Below are 20,332 nucleotides of genomic sequence, written 5' to 3'. Positions count from 1 at the left end.
GCAGTTCATGTTGTTACAGAGTAGAATTTAACTGTATCAGATTCTGAACTCGCAGTCTTGGAGTTGGTTACTGAGCAGTAGGCTGGAGTTTATGGATGTATTGTGACACATGTCCTACCCATTGTTTCAAAAGCAGTTTTATGAAGAGTCTCAAGCTGTTGATTTTAAAGGTCTTGATTATTATGCTAATAACATGAAAGACATTTTTTTCATACAAGGACCAGCACATAGGACATTTATGTTAAGCTATGGAGCCGAGAGCCACCTAGCAGTACAAAGTGCTAGAGATGCTTTGAAAAAGCAGCTTTGCTCTTTGCGAGACAAGGTGAGGGGACAGTGATAAGTATTGTTAAAATGGACAGTGTACATACTTTTTCCTTACTGAAACGCTGGTGAATTTTGAAGCATGCAGGCAACTGTGAGGAGAAAGTTTTTTGAGTGTTTTGAAAGTTATGTAATTCTTCAAACCTTTCAGAATAAATGTGTGGTAAGACACATCGTGGTTATTCCTGTTAACCTCTTTGTAATATGTGTTTAGACTAAGTTTCCATGTGTACTGTCTAATACTATCTTGTGTAAAGCCAACAGTTAAAAATAAGCTTTATGTAAAATGATAAACTTACTAGAGTGTAGATTTTATCAGTATAGCACATTACATGTCTTTATTTGGGAATAAAGAGAGATGATAGGGGGCATCTTCAGCTTGCCTGAAGTGATATGGACTCTAACCACTATCTTGAAGTGGGAGAAGAGAAGTTTTAGATGAAGAATAAACTTTTGAGGCCCTCCGTATCTTATATTCACAATGCTGTAGCTGTTAGGATAGGCTTTGAGCCTTTGGAAGCTGCTATATACGCATCTGCCAGTGATGGAGTTTGGCCAGGAAACAGACTTTAGACTTCAGGTGAAGGAAGTGCAAATGCAGAAATATGCTTTAAGAGTGAATAAAGCATGGGGATGTTTTATGTGTGTCACAGTTGGTCTTAATTTCTTTCTTGTTTCTAACACTGATACTGTCACAAATGAAATCACAATTTAATTTCTCTTGTTTCTTATAATTTGGAGCTCTAACATAGAGGCTGCACTCTTATTTAAAGTAATCATATTTTCTTATCAGTCCTCACATTCATTTTCAATTCAGATAGTGCCATTAAGTGTCTTAGATATGGAACTGTGACAATAAGAAATGCAATGTGGAAGTTACGAACTTTTCCTTGAATATGTTATGCTTCAGTACGCTTTACAGTTTTTTGCTTTAAGCAACATGATGTATTTCTGGAGGCCTGTGTCATCACTCTGAATATTCTGTTTTTATTCTACTTTGTGACAAATACTAATTTTAATTAAATGCTGCATTTCGTATAACTGTCTATTTTAATTTTTAAATCAAACCTTCACTGCTCTTGAAACAGTTTTGATTTTACATTGAAAACGACAAGAAACCATATTTGTTAATCCTTCATATAAAAGTTCCTTTTACATGTAAGTCGTATCATGAGCTTAAATTGCGTTTCTAGCCTGCCTGTTCTAGTGTTGTGTATGTGTTCCCTGCCTGGAGGAGCCAAGGTTACATTGTGCATAGAAGTCTGTCCCACTTCATGCATTGTTAAATGCTAACTTGTTAAGATTCCCCTACGTTTAAACTGTCAAGCTGTTATACTAACCCTGTTAAAAATCCCAACACCTGCTTCATTTAGTGTGAGGTGGTAGCCTTCAGGGCTCACCTGTGTGAAAGCTCTGCTGCCTGGCTTCCCCTCCCTTGCAAGCCTGCAGGTGGCAGTAGTGATCTGGCATAAAAGACCTCTGACCCAAACTCTTGTGGGTTTTATCTTGGCAGTAGAAGTAAAAACAATTAATTTCCTTTTTTTTTAATTTTATTTTTATTTTTTTATTTTTTGTTTTGTTTCGTTTGGTGGAAGATACTCCTTCTTATTTGGTTGCTAGATGTCATTTGGCCTTTTAGGCAAAAAATGTCTTTTAAAGAGATTCTACACAAGGAGAGCTACCCAAGCTAAAGACTTGCCTGAATTTGTCCTGCAGTAAGGTGCTAACTAGTTTGTGATTTTGCTGTGTGGTGTCACTGTGTAAAGTTGCTGGTGAAGATGTCTTCACTCACAAGAGGAGAGCAAAAGTACCTGTATAGGATCTGAAACGTGAAGAATTCTTCAGGCATTTAAAATGGTAACACTCTATCAAAATTCAGGTTTTACTCAGTTCTGAGTCTCTGCATCTAAGTGTTTGTAAGAGAGGATGGTTGACTTGTTCCAGTCATAGATTCTATTTTTATATGCTTTTCCACTGGTTATCAAGATGAAATTATGCTTAATTTCCTTGTTCTTCTTACATGTACTTGATATTTTCTTTAACTAGATTTGTCAGTAATCTTAAAATATCACATGAAAGGGAAAGATGAAGAATGTTTTTCTGTAAAGCTACAGCACAAATTATTTACCACTTAATGATATTCAACATAATTACATATTATTATTTGAACACTATATTTATATTATATGCTTGTGTGCAGAGTGTGCAAAGCATGTTAATTACATAATATAAATAGACTCTTTGAGAGCAATTAAATTGTCTGTTTTCATGTGTAATAGCAGAATGGGGAAGTCTTACACATAAAGGATTGCTTGTGAGGTAAGTTGAACCAAGATTTTTTTACACAGGAATGCATTTCAAGGGAGCCTGAGGGTGTTCCACAGGTACAGAGAACCAATTACAAATCAATAGTAGCTGACATTGGGTCACACTGGATGTACTTTGAATATTTAGCTGTGGGTGTACTTTAGATTTTGGAGTGTGTGTTTAATAAGAGTAAGATGAGCCTTTTAATCCATTAGTTCATATTAGAAAATTCTTACAGTTTATTACTCCTAGTCTGATCTTCTTTCAGCATTTTATCAAATGTTTCACACAGTTGCAGCTTAAAATGACATTGAAATGGAACTTGGAACAACTTTGGTTTTCAAAAGCACTAAACTAAAAAGTGCTATTGAGATATTCACTTGCATATAATTGCATCAAATTGTGATAAAATGAGGAGAAAAATGGTTCAAAATGCTTGGGCACGATGATGGAATTACTTTCCTAATTTAGAAGTTTTTAAATAATATATTATCAATAAGGAACAGAAAGTAGTATTGCAGAGAATCTTGTTTTCTAAAATGGTTCATATGAGTAATATCAATTAAGACTACTTCTGAAATTGAAGTTTTATAAGCTATTATAAATATAAGTAATTGAAGCTGTAAATAGTGTCAATAACCATACCTTGTCCTAAGAGTTGACCAAGGCTTAGCTTGTATCATTCAAGTAGAATTCAGAATTACAGATTCTAAGTCAATTGTGTGAGCCATCAATTTGGCATTATATAACTGGAAACATGCAAAGCATTTTAATTTCTTCAAGAATTATATTGTGAGCAATTTGTTTAGTGAGAGAAGACCTACAAAAAACATATGCAATTATTATTACCCAGAATCCAATAAAAAATAGTTTTACAAATTATTACCATATGTGTGCAGGAGTTGCTTTGTACTGTGCAGTTATTTTAGATATCGGAATAATTTGTTTTATACTTTTGAGTTCCTCACTATTAAAGTGTCCCCTTAGATTTGCTATTACTTTGACTATTGTGTGATACATAGTAAAACAAATAGTTTACAATAAAAGAAATTTAACAAGTAATTGGAATTCCAGATTGTGTGCAAAATGAAGTAATGGTATTTGCAGGGATATTGTGGGAGTGCAGTAGCTGTGGGGAAACTACTATAAAACTGCTAAAAATGCTTCCCCTCCTCCTGCTGCCTTTAACGACTGTTATAAAAGACTGAGAAAATAAAGCAGTCTTGAATGGCTGACAAACATTCCAATGGAGAAATTAATATATTATAAAAAATATGTTATAACTGGTTACCCATATTTTTCTTATTGTTTCTATTGATATACAAGTTCGTGTATGGCTTTTAACAAGGAAAGATTACCGGAAAAGGCTTTTTTATATTTCTGTGTTTCATATTGAACAATCTTCTTGAGACCCTGCAGGAGAGTAACTGAAGCAAAGGAAAAGTTTGATTTGTAACACTGTTTTCTTAAACCAATGCTTTTGTCTCTGAGATAGTGCAGACCTCAAGGGTGTCATGACTAATGGGAAAGTTGGTTGAAATGAGTTTATTTTAAGGTGGAGTTTCTGAATGTGCATTCTGTAATGCTGACATAAACTCAGAAGTTAAGGAAAGCATATTTTATATTGGTAAATCACCTCATTGATTTAAGTTGATCTCATATGATAGACTGAGTAGCTGCAGATGACTGCCAGCTTAAAGGTACATAGGAAGGCCTGTATTTACAAACCACTTTTGAATGTATTAGACCATAGTAGTATATCATCAAAGATTTATTGCTAACAGTGTAGCTATATTTCTTCATGCCCTTATGATTTACACTCAGATGTCCTCATAGATCTTTCCTTATTAGATTAACAGATGCAAAACCTCAAGAAAGAAATTTTAAGATGGTCCAAAGCCATTGCTGGAGAATTTTAGAAATTGTCTGGTTTTCAGATGTCAGTTTTCTTTCTTCAGCTGTGGAACAACCTCATGATGCAGTTTCTCTTGTTGTCCTTTTTTTTTTTTTCAAAAAAAGAAAAAGAAAAAGTTATTATTTGCTCTGACTTAATAGCAAAGTGTGGGGCAGTGTCTTTGGTAGCATGGTAGCATCTTCCTCAACAATACCCAATTTTTAAAGACTTTGCTGCAACCATGACCAATCTGGGAAATCTCCTTGCAAACATTTGGCAGGCATTAACAAAGTCCTATACATTAGGTGTAATTTGCATACTTTACTAAGACTGTGTTGTGGTTCAAGTATTCACAATAGTCTGTCCCCTAGCATTGTTCATATACAGAACTCAGGGCTAGCCCAACGTATTTGTTTCATGTGCCATGCAGAATTCTGTAAGTGTCGCACAGATGTGTGTTGTACAGAGCTTTTTGGACATAAGAAAACTAGGAAGGATGAGTGTAATTTCAACAACAGACCCAGTCCTGAGCAAGGAAGCCAGCTATAGTCGACAACAAATATTCAAGTAGCCAGAGAAACTAGGACTCAAGTTTAGTTCCAGTTCCTCTTGAGAGTTTACAATTTGTCAGAAAGCCCTTTTGGGATGCAAGCCCCAAGCTTAATGGTTGCAAATAGGCCATGGCGTTTGCAGAATGGCTGCTAACCCAAGTACTGGATATGGAAGTTGAAAATCAGTGTTAAGTCTTCTACTTTCTTTTCTTAAAGTATTTGTTAGGGGAGTCTTGGCATCTCAGCCTTGTGTGCTTACAAAAACAGCTTCCTATTACAGTTTTGGAGGGAATGCTAATACACGTTAAAAGTTGCCGTGGTAGCTGGAAGCTTTTCTGTGGCCATAAGTAGTCCCAAAAGAAAAGATCTTTTCTGTTTAAGATGAGCTTATGTAGTAGATAAGGGAAACAGTGTGTTTGAGCCCTTTTAGGTGCCTTCTGTTTGAGAAGGCAGTTCAGATTTGCATGTTTCACCTTTAGCAAAGAGCTAACTGGGGTTACTTGTTGTCCAAAAAAAGCTCACAAGCAGTTTCCATACTTCCATAATTCAACAAGGTGATTTTTTTTTCTTTCACTAAGTAAAAATTACTTTCTGTAGAAAGAGAAAGCTCAAGTTTATCTACAGCAACTACTTATTTGTATAGTGCCCAGTGGGGTCTTCATTCCTGTATGCAGTTATAATGTAACTGTACAGAGTTCAGATGATCTCCGTTGCAGCGTATTTTTTCCAGGTTATTTGGCTGTAGTTGTGAAACCACCACTGGGATTGTGGCCTTAACATACTATAAATAGGCATTTTGGACAGTCCAATTGGACTACCAGTTGTCAAAATGAATCTGTGTCACCTGTTTGCTTTTGTAATAACTATTAACATGCAAATTTTGGAATGAGGTTTCCTATCTGGGTGTTCTGGAGCCATGCTACAAGACAGAGTAGGAAACCAGAGAATTCTATTTCTTTTATATAGCTACCTGGCTTTTGTTCTACATATACTTGATCTAGAGGAGGCACTTGAAAGGTATCTTACAAGTGTCAGTTAAAAGAATTTTTGTTTATTCTGTATAAATTATAGCTTGAACGCTTATATAAATGCAGTATTTTTGCAGGAGTTTAATTAGTGGGATAGCGAATTAGGGTTTCTTATCCAAATCACTTTTTATATCTAAGAATTAAATTTGATCTATCTTTGGCTCAAATACAACTGCCATATAAAACAAAGGCAGTTTCTGCTGTAAGATGTTCTAAGTATGGAATAAGAGCAAATTACTGGCATAGATGTGTTATTTTGTGATTATGAAAATTATTACAGGCTTTTAATTTAATTACAAATAAGCATTTTAAAAAATAAATTGAAAGTTAGCTTTCTCCTAACTTTTGCTGTTAACATCTGAGCTAGTTTTTCTTTCCTGTCAGTTTGTCTTCTGTTTAGGAATAACTGTCAATGTAAGGAAAACGTTGGCAGTACTCCCTATTGTCTCATAGGTTGTTAAATACTTTCCTAAATCTTGCATTTGCACTGTACAGATCAGATAAACAAAATGAGTGAGATTTTTGTAGGAGCAATGAAGTACTGTTCCCTTGAGAGAAAAGAGACTATAGTGTAGCTAATAAAACACTCATTTGTATTGATTCAGAGGAGTGTAAGGGGAATGTTCTGGATCCATGTGGTTTCCTTTCTGAAAGATACTGCAGAGAACAGCCAGCCAGCGTTTGAAGCCAGCACAGTAGCTGCAGTAGCAGCCAAAGAATTGTTTAAGGGAGCTATTGATACCATCAAAGCCCTACTGCTGTCTTCACTGTGAGCATCTTCCATCCGTTCCTGATTTCTTGTAACACATCCTTTTCCTTCCCTTCCTTTACTGGGTGTTCCACTCAGCAAATTCCTTTTCCCACATAGGTGACAATATCTATTCAGCTTGTTTGTTCTGATTCTTTCTGCTACCTCTCCTGATTACAAAGATTCTGAGGTGTTTTAGCTGTCTAACACAAATTTGTTCTTAGGTGTGATTGCAGCAAGTGGGAGTAATGCTAATGAAAACATCTGAATTGAAGAATAAATATTGTTATTTTCTTTTGGTCAAGGGATATTGTTAGAAACATGAAGTTCTATTGTATTTGTAGATGGCACAGTAGAAGCAGCATATTTTCGATGTTACTTCTGTGATTCTTCCCAATTTCTTAGTGAGCCTTTTTTTTTGTGTGCAGAGACTTGAAGGGTGTTATAGTCACTCTGACTGATGATGGGCATCTTCAGTGTTCATACCTTGGAACTGATCCTTCAATCTTCCAGGCTCCTAAGGTTGATGCTAGGGAAATAAACTATGAAGAAATGAATGCTGAAATGAAAGAGCTTCAAAAAATCATCAGGGAGGCCACAAAAACACAAGGTATACTTTTTCCTTTTCTGTATTTTTACGTGCTTTTATCCACCTAACTTTCCTTTTAGCACTTTAAAATATTCAGACTTTAACCATAATTACATTTCTGTAGGAAATTTAATATTTAATAAAGTTGAGCATTTAATAGAAAAGCGTGCACACAAAATCCTAGACTGTAAGGCTCTTGAATGCAGGGTTTTTCTTTGTATTTTCGTAATGCCTGTTGGAACTTTTGAGAAGTTTACTTCAGGTTGCAGGTAATTCTCAGTAGTGCAAGGGTTCAGAGAAAAAACTGACTACCCAAAGGCAAGAAAACTTGAAGAATTTCAACAGCCTGATATAATTAGGGTTCAGAGAGAGCAAAAGTATTGCCAGATTCTGTTTTATTATTACAAATGGCTTTTTAAGTCAAGAAATTAACAAAGAATTACTTCTGTTAAAGCAACTTTTCTGTTTCTATATTTTCTTTCAAAAGCGTATTTGAAGAACATAGTGAGAGATGTCAATACCCAAATAACTGATCATAATAAATTTTGGAATTGACACACATTGCTAATAACTTGCATTGATTTTATTGAAGTAAGGACACATAATTTCTACAGAGCTTCGAAGCTTGTGTTTTCATAAACATGAAACATGGGTTTTTAAACTGTGTATGTGAGACTTGCACAGTGAATTGGAAGCATGTGATTTTACAGGAAACTATGGAAAAATCTTAGACAAATAGAACAAATTTTCCTGGTGATAGTGAACATCTTAAAATGCATGAAAGAAATAGTCATTGCTTTCTATGTGAAAAAGAGTGAAAAAACTCACAGTTGAAATTCCTAGAAAATAAGAAATTATTTATCTGCAGTCACAAGTTTGATTCTATGACTCTAAGATTCCTATGTTTTGTAATTCCATATAACTTCATCCATTATTGTGATAGACTAATATCCAGTTTTTAATTTTCCAAATCCAGAAATGTTTTATATAAGCATATAGATGTGCATAAATTCCACTGATTTTTACCACAGCTCTTCTTTATAAGTATCAGACAATTTTTTCTGGCTATCATAACCAAAGGAAAGAAAAGCATGAAGGAAGGAACAAATCCATTTGAAGTGAATCAACTTTCACTTGTTAGTTTTAACGTATTATGTGGAAGAGCGAGAGAGAGAAAGGAACTATAACTATCCTTTTTAAATATTGTAATAACTGTCACAGTATGATTGACAAGTTTACTTTGAATATTGCTGATCTTTTCACCATTCTCTCTTCCTCTTAATTTTCTTCCTCAGTATGTCTAATCTGATCTAAGTGCTGTTTTCAGATGAGTTTTAATAAATGCTCTTTCCATTGTGGAGAGATGCTCTAATGATGTGTTTGGCTTTAACTGGATGTAAAACTTGTGAGAGAACCTTCTTTTACAACAAAACATTTTACTTATGATGAATGCCAGTCAGTTTTGGATGTTTTGGGCTTTTCACATTTTGACTTTTTTCTGAAAACTTTAGCTTGAACCTTGATTGCCATTAAGTTACTCCTGAACATGACCTTTAAAATGAGCTGTTAACTTTTTTGTCTTTTGAATTCATGCTTGTGCAGTAAGAGCTTGTGTTGTTTTGAAAATATCTAACCTTATATGGAAATAATTTTTCTTTGTTTCATTTTGACTTTCAAACGTGGAAGGTATTTAGAATTAGGTCATCATATTAAAAAAACCCTTAGAGTACTTATTTCCATAAATGTCTTGTATTTCTGTCCAGTGCTGACCATTAAACTGTTGAACTTAAGCTGTTTTATACATTTTGAAGTATAAGGATTTACATTATAAACTGATGAAATATTTTAAAATCTTAACTGTTTTACTAACTTAAATCTAATATTACTTGCATCAGTCTGGATGACATAAGTGATTAAACATACGTGTTTTGGCTCAGTTTAGTAGTAGCAAAAAGCTGGTACTTATATGTAAACTTTGTTTGTGATCTCAGTCCTACTTATAATAGAAAAATGTCAGTATGACAGAAGTTGCATCATAGTTTGCTTGAAGAAGCAACCTGAAGAGAAATAATTTAGAAGGGATAGAAAAAGAATGGATTGGGCTGATCTATGTGTAGTTGGGAGAACCAGTTCTTTTTAATTGTGGCTGTATGAAACAGGCCTAAACTTCTTTTGTAGGTGGTATTGGAGAAACGTGTTTTGCCTTTGCTTTTCTTCCTTGTGGCAAAGAGAGGCATTTTTCTCTGAGCACAAGGAAATGAAAACTTATTTTCTATCTTCATCAAAATCTTTTCTCTAGACATTCTTGTTAGAACGAGATGCGTGCTGTCTACTAGTTCTGGGTCATTTTCAGGACCTTCTGTGTAACAAAATTCTTTCAGCTTTCTGAATCTGCTCATACTCTGAATTATTCAATTAGTACATTAATTTCCCCTTTGCATCAAGTTTTTACTGGTTGTTACTTTAGAAACTATACATCTGCTGTTTGGGTTTTTCATTTTCCAATACATTTAGTCTTAAAAAATAAAAGTTCTTTTCAGAAAAATGCAAATACCCTAGAGCTGGGCTTCTGGACTCTTAAGTAAGAGGAGGTTATATAATTCCTCATGGTATTTAAACTTTTAATTTGTACAACTTTTTTTTACATATATGAATCTGCGTAATTATTTATATCATGGATATAAATAATTTCATACCATTCCTTTCTTTGTATGTTGACAGTACTGGAAATCATCTGGTAACATATTGTAACCAAGCCACATATAATGTTCTATACATAAAACTTTCATATACTTCTTATGCAGAGGAATTAGGTAAGATTAGACCATTAGACACAGAATTTTTCTTTGTCTAGCATATTCATTATCAAATTATTTAGAGGACAGTGCCATGAGGTGTATGGTGTGTTGTTTTGGAGGTAGTTCTTTATTACTGGTGTATTACCATATGCATGTGAAGACAAAAGTTTAAAAATATCTTATGGCCTCTGAAGATAATGGATATTAGGTGTAAAACCTTGTTACAGAATGCATCCTTTTTTGTACATAAATTAGAAATCCAAAATGACAGCCAGGTTTGGGTTTTTAGAAATCTAATAAAGTTGGGAAGCTTCTTTGGAAATATCAAAAATCATACGCATTGCTTTTTTTTCTTTTCAGATTTGTATTCAAATTTGTGAATTTGAAACTTGATGCTGTTGAAATTGTATTATTTTTAGAAATGTAACTGCATATTTGTTAAAGAAGAGCTGCTTTGCTTTTTCTTTTTCTTTCAGATATTTTGCCTGAATCTGAAAAACAGAGAGATCTAACTGTCACAGCAGAAGTTTCACCTGATTTGGATGCAGAATCTGTATGTACCTGTATGAAAAGGGAATTACTCTAAAAATATAAGTTTCACATGTGAATAAATGAGGATTGATCATGGATAGTGATTACTATATATTTTTATTTGTGGGACTGAGCTGCATAGCCCTCAGTTTTTCCTCAATTAGAAGACGCTTTTATTAAAGACTTTAACTAGAATTTATTAAAATTATTTATTATCTTCTGTCTTGGGACCATTAGATTCTTGGCTAAGCAAATGTAAGTGAATGAGAACTTAGGATATGGAATAACTTTGGGGTGGGAAGTTGTACTGGTGAGCAGTTTAACAGTAGAAGTGTCATCCTTAGATCTTTGAAAGATAAGATACTCAAACCACTCAGTTGCATTGTAAGAAATAACCTTTCTCTGGCAAGCCATTTTTCAATATTCTCTGGTGTTGCAACCTAATTAATTTATTCATATTGTATACAGAAGTAGCTTACAAAAAATTATTCAGATTAAGATTCGGGAGATCTTATGCTGTCTCTTAAAACTTCAAACTTCAACATTTCAGAACATATTTGTTGCACTAGAACATCTGTAATGAGCCATTTCTGGCCACTAATTTGTGCAAAACTGATTTTCCTGGGCTGCTTGCTGTTTAAAAAGTACACAAGGATATTATTCTCTGATAAAGGGACTTCTTTGTAATGTGTGCTAGTCTCCTTGGGCTAGCTGCAATAATCTGCTTACAACACTTAGAACTCTTAGGTACATAGAATGTTCTAAGGCTGCTGTACTCATTTACTCAACCTTCCAGATGCAATTGGTCTGTGTCATATATAAGTAACTCATAATATAAATCAAACCACAGACTTGAATCTGTATTTCCTAAGGCTGCCCATATATCTTAGTTTGCTGTGTGGTTGGCTTTTCTGTGCGTTTTTTCAGTCGGCATCTAGAAAGGAAAAATCTGATAAGATACTTCATGGGGAAGGATCAATAAACAAATGTAGGAACAATTTTAGGGCTTCTACAGTGACCTTGGAAATCACAGGCTTTCAGATGCTACTTCTGCACTTGTAAAAAGATTGAAATTGCAGTGTGTGTGGTAAGAGCAAAGAGGATATAGATCTATTAAAACTGATTAGATAAGCAAGTGGAGGACCAGTCTGGCTATTTAACACCACCTCCTGTGTATGGCCTCTGATCCAGGAAGTCCAGATAATTTCTGAGACTTGAATATACTAAGAGTCCATCTCTTTACACCTCTGCTATTGCTTGAGGATCAACCACTGGTCACCAGAGATAGTGAGCATGGCAAGCCAATATGAACGTAGCTGTCTTTTTTTTTAACTGGAAAAGGTACATGATATACAAATGAAAGTCCTACTTCTAGAACCCAGAGAGCCTACCAGCTTCCTGACTTTTTAGGAACTTTGCAGATGTGGACCTTATACTGTTTTTAATTTACTCTTTTATAATGAGAAGTTATAAGGTCAAATCAGTAATTTGGTATTATAGCGATATGTTTCTTTATAATAGTTTACACAGGAACATTTTCATTAACTGTAGCGACTGACCTGTTTCAAAATGAAATATAAGCATAAAATAAAATTAAAATATACTGCAAGGTCAAGATGAATTTTGAAGTAGATGGAATTGCCTGTTGAAATAGAAATTAGCAGGAGTATTAAAGTGCCTGCTATAATTTTCTTTTAAAGTTTAAGGTATATTTCAACTATAAGATAGTGTGTGCGGATTTTATAGGATGGACTATGGTGTGTATGTAATATATTGGCAGATTGGAAGTCACCTTTCCCTACTGAATAGCAGAAGGTATTTCCAGAATTTGAATAAATATACAGTGGAAAGTAGTGTGCCAAACAAAACAGTTTCAAATATTCATATATACATCAGAGTGTATTAGTTTCTTATGTACACCACATTCATGACCTTTTGCTATCCTTTTTGCAGGCAATTTCAAACAGAGACTTTACATTTTCAGAAGGAACTCAAAAATGTATTCTGTGTATGTTAATCTGTCATAGGAATGACAAGTCCTTTAATCTTAATTCTGTGTTTACCAAGTTGATGGTAGGAAAGTAATATTGCATTCATTGTGTTCACTCATTCTTGTGGAACATTGAATTTACTCTGTTTTCATCTTTTTCTTCACAGCAAGCCATTGAGAGTGAAGTAAAAGCAGAGGCAGTACCATCAGTCACAGTAAAGGTACTGTGCCTAACTCAAACAGTAGCGTTCAAATAGTGGTGGCAAATTGTAAAAAAATGTCTCTTTCTGTGTATTTCACTAAGAACACGAAAATGTGTAAAATTCAAAATGCAATAAATGCTCAGTGTTTTTCCTCCTTAGTATGACAAGGTGTCATTACAGGAAGCCTTCTGCTAAAGTCAAAAAGTGATGCAGTTTTATTTTTGATAAGTAAGAGGAGACAAGAACATTATTACCATGCAATGAAGTAGTTTTTGAAGTCATGAGAATAATTTTGCCTACACCTTTCGAAGGCAATAAATGTTTCATTACTGAAATGAGGGGTTTATCCTCTTCAGTTGCCTTTTTAGTCATCAATTAAAAAAAATAGACTTTCTTTTGTAAAAAGACTTTCGTAGCTTTTGCTCTTTAAAAAAAAATAATAGGAAAATCTAATTAGTAGATTGATGTTATTGCACTCCTCCATGAGAGTTGGTACCTGTAACTGATTCTAAAGAAAGTGTGAGAGTGTGTGTGTATGCAAATGTAGTTTTTCCTCAGTATTGCCTAAAAAGGATCATGATTTTTATTTCAGAGTTTAAGAGGATCTTTTAAGAATATCAAGGAAGCCTCATTTTTGAGAACCTTTCAAGTTCTCCTCTTGGTCTTGAGTGAAAAGTTCAGAGGGTAACTGGACTGTTTGAACCAGATTCCCTTAGACTAGTGTGATTTAGTTGTACTTGGTCCAACAAATTTCTCTGCATTTTTAAATGCTAAAACAATACGGGATAAAGTCATAATTCTGATAAAGTCTTGATAGTTTTGCTCAAAGAAATTCAGAGGAATGGCATTGGACTTTGGACCAGGCTGTTTGAGACTATAAGGCTATCTTAAAATATGTAATATAAATTTAAATTACCTCAAGACAGGTGTGAATTTATCAGCTTTTAGTGTACATTGGTGCCAATATATTTTATAAGTGAGTTATTACAGTGGAAATCATTGTGTTTATAATTGCCAAATTAAATTCTTGGGGAGCGGTTACGATTTCAGTACTGGGAACACAGGTAATTCCCATTGCCTTCCTTTATCCACTCATTATTGCTATTGTAAGAGCCAAGGTAAACCCTGTTTAAAATGACCATGGATGTGTTTATATATTTAATAAGCTTTTTAATGAGAAGACATTATAATTAATTCCGCTTTCTCTTTTCTTGTTTATGTATCTCATACCTTTTAGTGAAACAACAATAGTAAATGAAGGAGTTACCATGCATTCAGTTTTTTCTAGAATCTTTTTTTCCTGCCATAAGTTCCTTTAACTGATCATATGTCTCCATTTCTTTGAGAAATGCACCACAGTAGTATTTGCCAGAAACTTTAAATGTCACTGTCCTGATTACTGATTCTGAAGAGTGCAGTCTCATGTCTGCATGTTTTTAACTGACTTAATTGGCATAATACCTTCATTGATTCCATCGACATTATTCATATTATTGAGATTCTGGGTTCATAAAATGGGTAAAGTTTACCTGATGTATGTACAGAGGTAGATGTTATTCTTCCTTGCTAGCATTATAGCGGTGGATAATTTGGGAGCCTGTTTGCAACTCAAATGTACCGTGAAACATAAATCAATGATGATGTTAATTATGTTAAAGTAGGCAAAGTTCCTAACGCTTTAGTAATTTTCTAACTAATAATATTTTTCTAGACTGATTTAACCTGGATGTAACGAGCTCCTTCGTAGACCAGCAATACAAAACAGATGATATTAGATATATGGTCCATGTCTATGCAGACCATATTCAGATCTCAGTCACCACTATACTTCCATTTTAGATATGAGTTAAGTACATTCTTTTGATACCCATTAATTTTGTAGCAGAGTAACTGCATACAATAGAAGCAGCGAGAGCCACTCCAAATTTATGTTTAGGTCAGCTCTCATAATCTGGAGTTTTTATTGTTCTGAGTATCCTGTATTTTGATTGTCTTATTTTTTTTGCAGTAAAAAAGTCATGTAAGAATCTGAAGTTATTCAGAAGACTATGCATTGCTCTTTGCAGTTAAAGAAAGGAATTTATTTGGTTAGCTTAGATTTTATTATTTTTGGTTTTTTTTTGCTTTAGTCACCTAAAAGATTCAACATTTTATTTTTATTTACATTAGAATGAATGCACATGACCACTTGCAAAATATTGACATTTTAATTACCACTCAAGTATTGGTTTGTCTTGGGTTAAAATTACAAAAAAATGAGAAATTCCCTCAGGTTTTTTTAACCTTACAAGTTACTACATTTCTTTTTTGGTCGTAAGTAAATAAAAACTGTGAAAGGTTTGAAGTTGAAATTTTAAGTTCTGAAACATTGTTGCTGAATTGGTCTTTGCAAATTTTTTTATATCTTTTTGTTGGTTATGTCTTTTTTCCTGCTGTACAGAGATAGATTTGTTGCTTCCCTTAAATACTTCTTTGTGTCACTTGATTTAGATAACAGTACAGAGCAGAGTGGCTGCGCAGAAACCGAGCCTGGCAGTCTGTGTGCAAGCTCCGTTAGCAGTGACCTGTGACCAGTTCGTCTTTGATGATTTAGGTAAATTATTATAGTACCATTACAGTATCTGAGGATATTGGAAAGGTGTAGTCCAGCTTCCATCAAGTGCATTGTTGCACTCCACGTCTTCTTGATACTGCTTAGTGGAGGAAGATGGAGTAGAAAGGAATGGAGTTGCTTCGTCGATTGTGATATGATGGGTGGCGGGTGAGGAGAGGTGGAGTGGCAGCTTTATGATGGAGGCAAAAAAAAGAATCAGTTATTCTGTAGTACTTCTGCTGGGATATTTTTTTTTGCTGATAATTCTGTCTATGTAGAAATGGCAGTATTGAGCTACAGGAAGGGACAGAAAGTTTGTGTGCTGGTGGACAGTCTAGCATATGTTCTCAGCTTAGCATCAACTGTTTAAGGATTGTAGCCTTTTTCTAACTTTGTTGATGAGACTGCAGGTGGAATTGCCTTGAAGACTATGTGGAGCTCAAGATCAGACAAGTGTGCCTGCTGTTTCAGTTGTGACTACAGACCTTTTCTGCTCTGAAATGTGCAGTAATGGTCCCTATTGAAACAGGGCTTTATTGACTGCTATTCTCATCTGAAAGGACAGTTCTTATGTTTTCTCAACATGTGGCAGGAGTGATGACTGATGGCTTTGTAAAATATTAAAACCATACCATAAAGCTGCATTTGTTTTTATATTCTCCATATTCAGTGTGCTGAGTTGTTTTATTGGTTATGCTTCAAGATAGCTGGAGGCCCAAGTTTGCCTTTTACAAATAAAAGATTTTTTTAAAAAAGCACGTACCGTGATTTGATGAAGGTGAACTAATGGAAACAACTGCCATAGTTTAGCAGAATAATTCCCAAACTGCTAGGAAATATGTTGTGTTCATTTGGATGCTCCTATTACTTGATTTAATTTTGTGTTGTTTTTAGAACCAGATTCATCTGAAACTGTGGTCCTGTCTGTCTTTTTGAAGGGGAATTGTATTCCATCAGAACTAGAAGGAAATTGCATGGTTTCATATAATATACCAACAGGTAAGCAAGCCACTGGAGATTTCAAATTAATTTACATTTTTTTGAGGCCTTTTTCCTCACATATTTCTTATAAATTTTCTTTTGAAATATATTGAAGACAGTAGTAATTAAAGAAATAATGCTTATCTAGTCTTCAGTTTTAGTTAATATTTTATGTTGCATCAAGGTATGTAATTGGCCTTACAGAGGTAAAGTCATAAGCTTATTGCTTGTGAAACAGCTGTGCCAGCTTTTCCATCTTGTCCTTTCAATTTGCTTCTGTTCTGCTCTTTAAGGGACCACCTCTTGGAGTGAGAAGTTGGTTACACCTTTATGACTATTCAACCTTCTGATCTGCCGACAAATGTGATGAAAACTACCTCCCCACAGAGGAGGAGATTTGAATAAGCATTAGGAGTGATTATTCATCACTTCCTTTTTAACAGATGAACATATTCATTCTAAACAAATAAACTAACCCAAAGGATAGAAACCAAGTTGTTATTTTGTAATGCCCTAATGACCCTAGTGATAGAATATGTAACTTTTTCTTGATATCCATAACTGATTAGCTTAGTTTTCTACACACAGCTTTGTGAATATGTCAGGCTACTGAGAAACTATATTTAGGAGGGCTTCCATGTTAAGTTAAATGCTGCATAAACCAGTTAAAGCTGTCAATTCTTCAATTCTCACTGCTTGGCTTTGCTCCTGCACCTCCTCCCCTGTTGTTCTTACACAATCAACAGTTGTTTCTCAGCCAGATTTGCTGATTTAGTTCACTGTGCAAAGACAGACCTATGCCAGCAAAAACGGAGTAGATTGACATGAAAGACTTATAAGTTAATGTAGGACTTCTGTGAAGGGTGGTGGTCTTGAGTACCTTATCCAATATAGACACTTTTATGTAAGCATTTCCTTCACATCACTTCACACTTGAAACATTGTGTTTATGGTGATAGTCTACGCTGTGCTATGACTGAAATGTTTATTTCTAGACAAAACTGGAACTCGTATTTTTAAAGAACTTGGTCTTACCCTCTTTAGACATAGCTTGCAGATATGTGCAGAGGGTGGGAGTGGAAAGGATGCTCCTTCCTTCTTCTTGAGAGCCTGCATGAACAGCTTGTACAACTTTAGTCCCTCTGTAATGTGATTCTGACTTCATATTCCTTGTGAATGAGATGCTGTACATTTGTAACTATCTAAATTAGTGTTGTGGATTAGACAGGTTTTGTGGGATCACTGTACAGGTGACTTATCAGTATCTTGGATCCTCTGATTTCGAAAGCTTGCTTTTTGTTTTGCTGGTCTTGTTTCTGTGATTTTGCTTTGGAAGACCAGCAAATGAATGTTTTATTTCTTTCAGGTAATCCTAGTTAAACGTACGCTTATATTTTAGTTGTTAGGTTGGATTTGGCAATTCTTTTGGTTAGGGGAGTAAAGAAATCTTACATCTCAAGTATGTTTCATGGTTTATATGTGATTAAAAAAAAGAACAAGCAGACATGACATCTAACAGAATTAGACAACTGAAGAAGAAATTTTAAAAACTTACCTTTGATGGTTGAATTTGGAAGACTTTTAATTAAAGGAACATAATTAAGATCTGCTAAATTTTTGGATATTTATTTACACTATTAAGCTATGATAATTCAATTACATACAAATACTAGTGTTGCTTGGCAGACAAATCCTTAAGCATAATATACTAGTAAATAAAAATTAAGTGCCTTTGTGACTTCATTTTATCTGAAAAGAACCTTTTTCCTCTTTTGTTTTTTTAAGATATTTGTATTTGTGACCAAGTCAGTCTTCAGTCTATCTCTGGGATTCATCCAGCTGAAGTTTAATGAGTCAATCAGGTGGATGGGGTTGCACTATTGATGAATGTGGTCTCATGTTTGGTTTTTGGCTAGTATCATATCTTTATGTATTGTCTACTTAACAAATGTGTCTTAAGTTCTTAAAAACCTGTTACTGCATTTTCTTTTTTTTTCTTATTTGAGTAATATCTCATGTATTCTTTTTTTTTTCTTTTGTCCCATTGCTGGTTATACGCTAGAGCTCAATCCTGAAGGTAAGTGAATGAAAAAATGCAAAGTTTGAATAGTTTCATGAGTGACAGTATGTGCTGAATAAAGCAGAATTGGAAGGGAGCTGTTATTTTAGCTATTATTTCTACAAGTTCTTATTATCCTTGGTTTGATGCTATGTAAGTGTGAATATAGAAAATAGAAAGTAGTAAAGACATTTCTTAGTGAAGTATATTGCACTTCCTTGTGTGTAACAGGAATTTTACTAAGTATTAAGTGCCTTCTGCATTGAGATTGGAAATTGAGAACAATTGTGTGATTTTTCTTTACCATATTTTTAGCTATTTTTCTCAAGTTTTAGCAAGAACAAAGGCAGCTAAATTATAGCTTTGTTTGGTGCAACTGGAACAACTATTAAGGATTTGTGGCTAGTGCTATGCTGTTTGGACTGAGTAGCTCTGAGAATGATGTCACAACATCTCTTTGTTTCAGTTCCCATTGGAAACATCTTATTCAAGGCTAAAAGGCTGCTTTCTATCTGAGACTACCAGCAGTACAAAAACTCTGCTGTGATCATGGTAGCTATGATTCTTGGAAAGGCTACAATTAAAAGACAAAACAAGACTGGAAAGTTAGCTTATGTATACATAGAGTAAAAAGGGAGAAGAGTAGTTTTGCAGTGCAGTAGTAGATGTGTTGAAAAGATGTAGTGCTTGTACAAAATATTTTATGAACATTAATATTATATAGTAAATGCAAATTCCTTCGTGTTTTGGGAAGGTAAAGTAGTTGCTTGTCAGGTTTAGAGATCAACTGAAAGGGTATTTTCAGTTTTGCAGTTTTCCTATACAGAATTTGTAGATGGATGTGTATTTGAGTCTTATTTTTCAATACTTATGCTCTTTTGAGCATAGTAAGTGAAGTAAAAAGTAAACAGCTGTGTTAATGGTACCCTGGTTTCTGGATATTTCAGTGACCCCTACAGGAAATAGATGCTAGAACCATCTCAGTAAGATACTACTCTTGAAAAGAATACTTATTTTCTTGTGGCATATTTCTGCTATACAAAGTATTTTAAAAATTAATTATCAATAAAATATAATAAAAGAAATGTATATCATTTCAAAGAATAACATCCTAAAAATGAAAAATTGGAGTTTTTGTTAACAACTATCTACTCAAGATGAAAACCTGCTGCTGAAGAGAATATTGCTGTGATTCTACACAGCAAACTTTGTAGAATCATCTGGGACAAAATTTAGGGTTGTGCATACTGGAACAAGTACCAATTCTGAATATTTAACATGGAGATCTGAGTTCTAATGCTTTTTTTTTAATGCTTTTTATAATGTACATTAATGTTATGTTTCAAATTTAATTAAATGAATGAATGAATAACTTGGAAGTGAAATAGTAACTACAAGGCATTAACTGTTTTATTACTTTTATCAGATAAGTGCATAGTATGCCTTTACATACTAGTACTTTATGAGATGTTAGACAGTTTCTATTGTGTTTCAGGTTAGAAGAGAATCTGAATTTTTTCCCCACTTTTTTTTTCTTTATTACAGAGCTGAAATTATGTATCATGCAAAGCATCCCAGCTGTAGATGAAGTGAGATGTATTGCTAGACATAACATCAATGGGCTGAAAAACTTCTGACTTCCACACATTACTACTTCTTTGTAGAGTTTTCACTGTAGTGATAGATTTTACTGGAGCTTTTGGTTTTTCTTATATATAGTTGTTTTGGATTAATCA

General features: G+C 34.2%; 1 protein-coding gene across 3 annotated transcripts in view; it reads left to right on the top strand.

Annotated features, from left to right (window-relative positions):
• The window catches only part of BBS9 (Bardet-Biedl syndrome 9), a 283,426-nt gene that overhangs the window by 44,967 nt on the left and 218,127 nt on the right, over positions 1 to 20,332 (top strand). For all 3 annotated transcript variants that reach the window (XM_017836158.1, XM_017836157.1, XM_017836156.1), the window contains exons 10-15: positions 7,281 to 7,462; positions 10,716 to 10,792; positions 12,928 to 12,981; positions 15,454 to 15,556; positions 16,451 to 16,555; positions 18,600 to 18,614. In XM_017836158.1, the coding sequence (XP_017691647.1) occupies positions 7,281 to 7,462; positions 10,716 to 10,792; positions 12,928 to 12,981; positions 15,454 to 15,556; positions 16,451 to 16,555; positions 18,600 to 18,614 (536 nt within the window). The remainder of the gene's footprint in view (positions 1 to 7,280; positions 7,463 to 10,715; positions 10,793 to 12,927; positions 12,982 to 15,453; positions 15,557 to 16,450; positions 16,556 to 18,599; positions 18,615 to 20,332) is intronic.

The sequence above is a fragment of the Lepidothrix coronata genome, unplaced genomic scaffold, assembly GCF_001604755.1.
Source record: "Lepidothrix coronata isolate B3197 unplaced genomic scaffold, Lepidothrix_coronata-1.0 Scaffold271, whole genome shotgun sequence".
NCBI lineage: Eukaryota > Metazoa > Chordata > Aves > Passeriformes > Pipridae > Lepidothrix > Lepidothrix coronata.
This window is presented reverse-complemented; position numbering and strand designations above follow the sequence as displayed.